The sequence below is a fragment of the Empidonax traillii genome, unplaced genomic scaffold (assembly GCF_003031625.1).
Source record: "Empidonax traillii isolate 1590-97213 ecotype Southwest subspecies unplaced genomic scaffold, ASM303162v1 scaffold27:size3997909, whole genome shotgun sequence".
Taxonomy (NCBI): Eukaryota; Metazoa; Chordata; class Aves; order Passeriformes; family Tyrannidae; genus Empidonax; species Empidonax traillii.
This window is the reverse complement of record NW_020955220.1, coordinates 3,988,158-3,998,056: the sequence shown is the minus strand read 5'-3', so window position 1 is coordinate 3,998,056 and position 9,899 is coordinate 3,988,158. Positions and strand designations below refer to the sequence as shown.

At 35.6% G+C, this 9,899-nt stretch overlaps 1 protein-coding gene across 1 annotated transcript; it reads left to right on the top strand.

The window, feature by feature from the left end:
* Positions 1-509: 509 nt before the first annotated feature.
* On the top strand, positions 510-9,205 carry LOC114071673 (poly [ADP-ribose] polymerase tankyrase-2-like). The gene is made up of 9 exons (XM_027909519.1): positions 510-784; positions 1,430-1,512; positions 1,956-2,076; positions 2,671-2,768; positions 3,407-3,481; positions 4,440-4,545; positions 5,163-5,349; positions 5,815-5,971; positions 6,242-9,205. Exons 1-9 carry the CDS (start codon positions 565-567, stop codon positions 6,302-6,304), a joined length of 1,110 nt encoding a protein of 369 aa, XP_027765320.1. The 5' UTR covers positions 510-564; the 3' UTR covers positions 6,305-9,205.
* Positions 9,206-9,899: the final 694 nt, after the last annotated feature.

Below are 9,899 nucleotides of genomic sequence, written 5' to 3'. Positions count from 1 at the left end.
TAGATTAGGGGGAATAAACCCAAAGCAACAAGAAGGAATTTATGGTTATAATTTGATGCTTTTAATTCAGTGCTTGTAGTTTGACTAGTACAAAAATTGTGACAATAAAATGTAAGCAAAATTTGTAGCTACATAAATTTCAGAAACTATCCAGCTGTTAAGTTTTTGGGCATGTTTTTCCTAAGTATTATAATGCAATCCAAAGCTACACTCAGAGTAACTGTTTGCTTCATAATTTCTGTTGCCAGTAGAAACTTCTATTCATTTTCCCTGGGAAATTAATTCTGTTTAACTGTCCCTAAAGCTTATTTCAGCTTTTATTTTAGAGCTTTTATTATTTTACAGTTTCATGCTTGCTGTTGGCACAACAGGCCGTGTGTAAACTGCACTGTAAAATGCCTATTTTCCCAATATGCATTTATTTATTTTGTAGTATACTTAAGAAATCTGAAATAATGATAGTGCATTCTTGGAAAAAACATTGTGCAAAAGTGTTCCTCTGTTTTAATGAGTTGGTTTCTCACTCTTCAGGCAGATGATGTCAGTGCGTTATTGACAGCGGCAATGCCTCCTTCTGCCTTACCAACTTGCTACAAACCTCAGGTCATAAGTGTGTCTCAGACTACAGGTTCTGCAGCTGATTCCCTGTCTTCTGTTCCATCCAGTCCATCCAGTCTGTCTGCTGCAAGTAGTCTTGACAACTTGTCTGGTAGTTTTTCTGAGCTCCCCTCTGTTGTTGGTACAAACTGTGCAGAGGGAGCTACTGTTTTGGAGAAAAAAGAAGGTAAGGCTTTCTGAGGAATGAATAACATTCCTTAACGTGTGGTAAAAAGGCTTACAAAAGTGTGAAGTTTCTCATACATGCATACAGTTACTATGGCATGTGCAGTATTTCTATTCCTATGATGCCATTCATCAAGAACAGAAGTCTGAAAGTCTTGTAGTATAAGATTTTACTACTTTCCCCTTACAGAACCTTTAAACTCTAAACTTTTGGTGTAGAGAAACAAAATGGTGAGTTGTGTTTTTAAAGCAAAGTCAAATGAAATTGGGCTCCATACCAAGCAGTATTTTACTGCAAACATTATCTAGTTTCTAAGAAGCTATTCTTGATGAATTATCTTAAAAAGATTACTTCTGTGACATTTTTTATTCTCAATATCTTTTCTGTTTGAATTTGCATTTCTGGTAGCTAATTAGTGGCTTGTTTTGTGGAAGCACAAAGACTACTCCTAGTAAGGTAGAAATCTTAAAGAACTAGGATGAACTAAGTAGTAGTTGCTACTAGTTAGTGATATATTTAATCCCCATCTGCAATAGACCAGGAATTTCTGTCTCTCTCATTGTTGCCACAGGCAGGGTGAGACATGTATACTTTATTTTACACTACAGGTATGAATGTTCATTGTGAGTTTTTCTTCTTGCACAGTTTCAGGTGTAGATTTTAGCATTAATCAGTTTGTGCGGAACCTTGGCCTTGAACATCTAATTGACATATTTGAGAGAGAACAGGTAAGTGGCTGCATTCTTTTCCAGATAACTCAACCCTAGAAAGCAAGGGAATGAAGCTGGGGGCAGTCATGTAGATATCAGTTCAACAATGTAGCAGTGTTTCCTTTCAGCGGTATAAATGGTATTGTGAGTAAGTAGTCACTGTTGATTAATAATTTCAGTTTCTGTGTCGGCTTGAATACATCTAGAAAAGTATTTTTCAGTCAGAAACATGAACCTTGCAAGCAATACTGATTACGTAATTGTAGTTTGTAGTATATTTATTTAAAGACAAAATGATTGGAGAAAACAGTTGAGTAAAAGTGAAATATGAGAATAATACACTAAAGTCTCTATATTCATGTTCTTTTCACACTTGCTTTTTCTCTCAGATATTGTGAGGTATATTTTCACTACCATTGGCAGTTGTTCTACTAAAAAAAATGGTATTGTTTTCATTATAGATAACGTTGGATGTATTGGTTGAAATGGGACACAAAGAATTGAAGGAAATTGGAATTAATGCTTATGGCCATAGGCATAAAATTATCAAGGGAGTTGAAAGACTTATTTCTGGACAACAAGGTACATACTCATTTTAAATTATCATGTAGTACTGCCTTTATATAACAATTTTTATAAATAATTGATGTTATTCCAAATTATATCTCATTAAAAAGAACTGATAATAAAACTTGTCCTAGAAAATGGCACTTCAACTGCTTACAAGTGGTTTCCCTGTCATGTACATTGTCATACTGAGCTAAGAACACACAAATGGGTTAGTGTGTCTGAAATGATGGTTCTTGCTGAGAGAAGAACTGATCAGTGTCCACAGATCAATGAAATGATTGCAGTTATCTGCATCCATGTCTAGCTGCTGTGCTTCTCCTGCCATTCATGGTGTATGCGTGGTCAGTGTATGGGTAGAGGTTACAGAGATGCTGAAAAAGTTTGAAAGTAATGAAATAATTTAAGGGATCACACTTACACATGCACAAAAATGTCTGTGGCCAGTGGAAGGCAATAAAGTAATTTGTATTTTCTACCTTCCTTAGCAAATAAGCTCTTCATCTGGTAAAATGCGTTTTGAGAAAATGGTCCCTTGAAAAAGTCCTACTGGTATCGTTCCAGATCAGCAGTTTCTGAAAATGTTGTTATATTTTATTACATTCACAGGACTTAACCCATACCTGACTCTAAATACTTCTGGTAGTGGAACTATTCTCATTGACCTTTCCACTGAAGATAAGGAATTTCAGTCAGTAGAAGAAGAGGTATGGCATTCTTTGTAGTCTCTGAGTATTTTGTTGTTGCTACTGAAGAGGTATTTCTAGACTACTTAACAATGCAATAAATATCATTAAGTCCAAGAAAAGCTTGTCTAAGCAAACTTCAAATTTTCAACTTAGCAGCGCTTATGATCTGTGCTCATGATGTCTATAATTTTTTCTTACTTATATTATTACTGCTTGTAGTGTTTTTAAAATCTCTACTATATAGAAAAGCTCTTTCATATATCGTATAAATTATGTGCTAACAATTGACTGCCTGTCTGTTATACACAGTTTTAAATCACTTCCTTTCAAAGTGTCGTAATCACACAGGGTAAAATATCAAAGAAACAGAATTCTAGATAGATTAGTGACAGTCTTCTCCGATTTGAAAACTAGATCGTGGACTAGTCCAAACATGCGTTTTTTTTAAAAATTATAAAACCTGTTCATGTGCATCCATAAAAGCTGACATTATTTAACATACAGTCATTGCTTAAAAAATTCTTGTATGATTTCTTAATTGTTTTAATACATAATTAAAAATTAGTTCTTTTGGTTATTTGACTTGTGTGAAGGAAATATTTCTGTGTTGAACGTGTTCTGAACCAATGTGATCCTCCTCAAATTCTCAATGTTAGATGCAGAGCACTGTCCGGGAGCACAGAGATGGAGGACACGCTGGTGGAGTCTTCAATAGATACAACATTTTAAAGGTACCTGTTGCATTTTTATGGTCAATGGTTACACCTTTAAAGTTATGGCTGAAAGTGACCTGTCCATAAAATGTCCTACATTTGTTGGAGTTCCATAATGTGACAAGATGTGTGGGTCCTTCTGAGGCGTGCATAGGATAAAGATCATCTTCCAGGGTAATTCGGAGTAAGCTTATATGGAAAAGCTACTTACGGGTTAATAGGAAGAAATTTTATGAGAAATTGACATAAAAGACCTCACAGAAAACTGCAGAATGTTTGAATAAAAAGACAGGATGTTCTACAGGAAACAAAAGAAGGTTTCTCATGAGGGAAAATGGCAAGGGGGAAAAATCAGCAGGAAGTGGAAGCAAAACTCTTGTGATGTGGAACTAAGGGTACTTATTTTGGCCTGATTTAACATCAAACAAGTATAAAACATTTGGTTTGTATTTATCTATTTTCCTACTACTAAGTACTAAGTACTACTAAGTTTTATTCTGAACTGATACTACAGTTTTCCCAGTAGAATTACTATGGTATATTCACGTATAAAAGGCTTTGCAGTGTCCAACATACCTGTGCAGGGAGTACGTAATTTATTTTCTTTTAAAAGTGTTCCAGAAGTCTTCATGGAAGGCATTTCTTAATTTACTAGTTGATCATTTTAGTAGTGATTTGGCATCAAGTAGAATTGTGACTAAGCCTACTAAACTTGAATTATGAAGTATTACTCAAGAGCTCTTTAAAATGAATTGATTCTTATTTAGTATATAGTTATGTTTTACTTGTCATGATACAAAAATCAGCTTGTGCAGGGTAAGTTAGAGAATTTGTGTTTCATTGAGTTCAAAGGAAGATATTCTTGTTTAAATGGCAGTGTAACTGTAGTGTAGTGGCTGTAGTTATACATCTCTCCACTAAAATGAACAGACCTTTTCACTTTCAAGATGGAACTTTTGCATTTTGATTGTTTCAGATTCAGAAAGTGTGCAACAAAAAACTGTGGGAAAGATACACTCACAGGAGGAAAGAGGTCTCTGAAGAGAATCATAACCATGCTAACGAAAGGATGCTGTTTCATGGTGAGATTTTGAAATTCACTTTAATCAGTATTTAATTGGAGGGTTTCAACTGTCTCAAGCACAGTAAATTCCTCAGTGGAAATAGGTTCTACATTTTATATGAGTTTTTATAAACAAGTGTTTGTATATGTCGCAATATGATGATATAATGCACTGTATCTTTCTTCTGAAATTTGCATCTTCTTGTCTCTCCCTGACGGAGACTTCAAAGATTGAAGTGAAAACATCTTAGCAATTACGAATGAAGATTAAGTAGTGTCCCTCCTCAAGTGTGTTTTGTTGGCTGTATGACCAAAATGATAAAGGGTCAAACATTTTTCTGCTATGGCTGTTTTGGGTTGGGATTTTTTTTGTTTTCTTGGTTTTATAATTTGATAAGTTAGTCTTGTTCAGCATTCCAGAAAAGGTAGCTTATCATTAGCAAATTAAAGCCAATTGAAGGCTCTTCTGTGCACCAGTACATCGTTTGTCCTGATGAACAAATTAAACAAGTTCACAGTATGTACTCATAATGAAGGCCATGTAGTTTCCAACATAATGGGAATTGATGATTGAAGTGGGACACATAAAAAAAATCTGTATACTGTATTTTCAATATTTTACCTCCTTTCTCTTAGGCTCCCCATTTGTGAATGCAATCATTCACAAAGGCTTTGATGAGAGACATGCCTATATAGGGGGCATGTTTGGAGCTGGGATTTATTTTGCTGAAAATTCTTCCAAAAGCAATCAGTATGTGTATGGAATTGGAGGTGGCACTGGATGTCCAATTCACAAAGATAGATCTTGTTATGTTTGCCACAGGTAAGTCCTTCAAAGGAATGTGATTTTGCTTTTGTAAATTGTGTTTTAGACTATCAATAACGCAGAGTTTGCACTTGGCCTTGATGTTGATTTGGCTGTTAGATACAAATCTGGCTTTAGAACACACTTGAATTATGTTGTCAGTATGAGTGATGCGGGGGGGGGTGGTTAGAAAACTTTTATTTTAAAAGCAAACAAATTAAAATAACTAAATAAATTTAGAAATTTTAAAGAAAATGTAGTGACAATCTCAGAGTACCTCGTTAAGCATGCTGTTAAGAGCTTTCCAAAAGGAGCATAACTTTTGTTCTCTAAAACTGAACTTCAGGATTTTGTGAACTACAAAGACTTACTGAAGTGGCTTCAAAGTTCCACTGTTCTCCTCAAGTGAAAGTTTCAAATTACAAAGATGAATAATCATTCATAAGCATTGAATGTTCATGGTCCTTTTTCCTTTTAACACAGGCAGTTGCTCTTCTGTCGTGTGACATTGGGCAAGTCTTTCCTGCAGTTCAGTGCTATGAAAATGGCTCATTCTCCCCCAGGACATCACTCAGTTACTGGGAGACCCAGTGTAAATGGATTGGCATTGGCAGAGTACGTCATTTACAGAGGAGAGCAGGTAAACAGCATTTGGGTTGGGTTTTCAGACTCTTTTTTTTTTTTTTTTTTCTCCCAAGGGCATGTAATGCATTTTCTTATGTTTGAGGTGCTAGGACTTGCTGTGGTTGCAGGTGAAAGGATATGTGTTCCCTGATGCTCCAGCGATTTTATCTTTGACATTTTGCAATTTTTTCTTTGGCATAAATAGTTTTTTCTCCTCTCTAACAAACATTCTGAACTCATTGAGAGAATGAAATCATAATAAAAAATCTGTGTGTCACTCTTTCAGGCTTATCCAGAATACTTGATTACTTACCAGATCATGAAACCGGAAGCCACCACTGAAGCTTAAAACAAGTTATTTGTGGGAAACCATCAGACTTTGGATGAGAAGATACCAGTGGCTGCCATCCTGTTAATTACAAGTTTTTGTTGAAAAACTTCCATTCACAGGTGGTGTGGTAGCAAATGTGAACAAAATATACCAGTTTTGACTTGATAAAGCTTTAATAATGTACAGTATGTTTTTCTAAAATTTCAGAAATGTCCTCTTTTTCAGCACTTTAACAGATACTGTTCCAGGCATAAACTGGGGTTTGGCTGTACTAAATTATAAACAAAATTATCTTGAAACAATGGTTTTATACAATACTGCATTCAAATTTAGCAGAAATTGTAATGCTCTATACAGGAACTCATTTTACTAATATTGTGTTCTTTAAAACACTGCATTTACACTGAAAACGTTTTCATTTGTAAAACTGTAAATAAGAGCTTTTGTACTAGCCTGGTATTTATTTACATTGCTTTGTAATATACGTGTTTTAGAACTGCAATCTTGTACAAAATGTTCTTTCCAGATGTTGGGGTTGTTCATCTGTTTTTTCTCATGCAAGATAGATTTGAAAAGGCAATTTTTTTCAGGTTTTATCACTTAATTGTGGGGGAGAAAACAAATTTTATCTGAAGAGGTTTAGAAATATCCCACTTAAGATTTAATACACAAATTTTTGTTCTGTAGTTTTATTTATGAAATATACATTCCTGAGAATGATGGGCTATGAATAGAATGTTCCAGATGAATACTAAAGTGGTTTTCCACCTACTTCCTAGAGTTGCATATTTTATTCCTGTAAAATGTCTTTTGAAGTTTTTTATTTAACTGTAGGAATAGTTAGCCCATATCCTCACTTCAAGGCTAGAAGACCTTGCAAGTTACAGTTTTAGTAAATTATTTCCTTTGAATGTAGATGGAAAATTAACCTCAAGGAGTTCTTTCTTGAGTTTCTCTTGCTTACATTTAAGCCAGGAAGTTAAATATTTTATTCCTAATATGAGGGCAAAAAACTTGGCCTATTTTGTACGCTTATTTGGTAGATTAATCTACCTGTTGGTGCCCTGAGAATATGAGTATTGCAAGGCAGAAATGTGAAAAGCCATCCTGTCATCTCCGGTGTCTCTTCCATGTTAACGTTCAGGCTGTAGTTGGGGCAGGTGTGTTGGGGTGTGTTTATCTGCTTTCAGCTGAGTAGGGCTGTTTGGAGTGTGTGGTTCTGCTCCCAGCTCGGCCAGCAGGGCAAGAGTGAGTGAGTGGGATGAGCAGCTCCTCCACAGCAGCAGCTGCCTTTGGTAGCCCTGGTAAGCCCTCTGTGACAGAGGGAGAGTGCAAAAGGTCCAAGTCTCGTTCAGGGTTACTGAATGCACTCATCAGTTCTGTCAGCACTATCACAGCTCTCCTCTGTATTCTTTCTGCTTCTCTTCCATCTGCAGTTTTTATCTACATATTTCAAAAGTGTGTAAATACAAATTATAGTTTACTTGGGGTTAAAGTGGGTAGGAGTATATTTTAGTTGTTTAGTATTTCTACATACAGAACACTGTCCCAGTAGACAATTTGTTTGCAGGGCATGTTATCATACCATGGTTTTAAATGTAGTAACTGGTCAAGATAATGAAATCCTCTTGCTGATGTGGTGGTTATGTGATTATGCTCTATGTAAAAATGTATTGAACCTTACCCAGTTGTGTGAGGAAACTGAATAATAAGATTGCAGAATTCTTGCAGAAAGTAATATTGGCTATGAATACAAAAGGCTTTGATTTTTACGTACTTTCTCCCAGCATGTTGCCTGTTCCTTAGGTATAGTAATGCTGGAATTGGTGTTCCTGCAAAATCTGTTAATTATGTTTAAAACTTTTTTGTTATTGCTAAAATGCTTCATTCTGTATGAATGATCACCTAATGTCTTGTAAAATGTTGTGGTATGATAGCATTTTAAGTGGTACCACAATGTTGGTTTTGTCTGTTTGGGGATTTTTTGAGCTGTTTTTTTTGCATGACATACCTTGCACTCTGAAGATGGAAGCTGTAATGATTTGGTAATACTGACTATTGAGGTGAACCTTTAATCCCTTGTGCAATTAGTTCTGCTTTACTCATCCTGAAGTGTCTTTACATGTACTGTATGACATTCCATATCCATAACACTAAATAAATTTAATTCACTGGTTTTCTGGTAGCATGGGAGTAATTACAGATGTAGGATGTTAACCAATTGTTTTAAATGTAAGCATGCACAATAGTAAAACAAATTACATCACTGGAGGTGAAATTAATTCCATTAAATAGAAAAGCTTTTAACTTGGAAAAAAAGCTGTAAATACTGTGGAAACTTGTAGTTTGACACATGGCTAACCAACAGCTTTAGCTAGCAGTGAAAATGTTTTAATAATAAATCCAAAAGTGAGGTTCAATTTGTGCACTTAAAACTCCATTATATGGTCCAAAACTGAAAAAGAAAACTCTCTTGCATTGGGTTTGTAAAATGAAAAGTAACCTAAAAAGTCTTGCCTTTCAGATAACTGCATGGGTAGCATTATGGCACGGGAGCAGCAAAAGTAACCGCTTAGATCACTGGTAGTATTGCAATAAGTAAATCATTTTATTTTGGTAGGACCATTTATATGATAGAAGGTTTCCAAAACCAGGCTTGTATAGAAGACTTATACAGACATGAGCACTAGAGGGCAGGAAAGCAAATGTTTGGTAAGTTTAAGGGTAATGAAAATCTTTTAAAGTATCTTGGGAGCACAACTTCTGATAAAATTGCTCCTGAAAAGTCCACCTATCTAGGTTGCAAAAAATTAACATTAACTTTCCATTATGCATTAGTGTGGGGGTTTTTTTAATTAATAATTACTATAAAAACAAGTGGTGCAACTAAGCAAATTGAAAATATTAGGGTTTTTTCTTTAAAAATTATTTTGCCAGACTCTTCTATTATGTATATTTGAAAAAGTTAAGATTACCCATACAGTGTGTGTTTAAGAGGTATGTTGGCACTAATTTTGAATGCAAATGACGGTTTATAAAGGAGTTGCACTGAACTTGCTCACTAACCATGAGTGTGTATCTATGAGTACACACACACACTTGCTCACTCCATCACTTCATTCATTAAGTAGTTGAGAAAAAGTTTAAAAAGTGACTTTTTGAGCAGACGTCATTGTCAGTGAAGGTGCTGCAGCCTAGGAGCCACTTTCCTTTCTTCTGCCCATCCTGAACTTTATATAATAAAACAGATTTTCTCTTTTGCTGTAAACAACAGAACCCCATGGGTGACTTGCCTTCTGCCTTCCAGTTTAAAAAAAAAAAAAAAACAAAACAAAAAAACAAAAAACCAGTATAAAGGCTTGGTTGGTATTCGTGTGAAGCAGCAGTGCAGCAAAGCCTGCTTTCTTGCCTTCAGTGACCTAGAAGTGAGACTGACTGAAGTCTGCCCCTCGGTGGTTCTTGGAGTTGTGCTTCTCCTGCACCCACGGAAGTCGCAGTAGGAGGTGGAGGTGGTGTCAGAAGGGAAGTGCCAAAGTTGAGGGCACAGGGGGAGGTGTGTCCCTCTTTTTGCCCCTCTCCAGGAAGCATAAGCAATGGTAACGTCTGAGAGTAT

What these genes read in the sequence shown, in the direction of transcription:
- LOC114071673 (XM_027909519.1), top strand. Translation starts at nt 565, where the DNA reads ATGCCTCCTTCTGCCTTACCAACTTGCTACAAACCTCAGGTCATAAGT. An exon ending in ACTTATTTCTGGACAACAAG is followed by an intron (nt 2,077 to 2,670) that starts GTACATACTCAT and finishes TTACATTCACAG; the next exon opens with GACTTAACCCATACCTGACT. An exon ending in TCTTGTTATGTTTGCCACAG is followed by an intron (nt 5,350 to 5,814) that starts GTAAGTCCTTCA and finishes CTTTTAACACAG; the next exon opens with GCAGTTGCTCTTCTGTCGTG.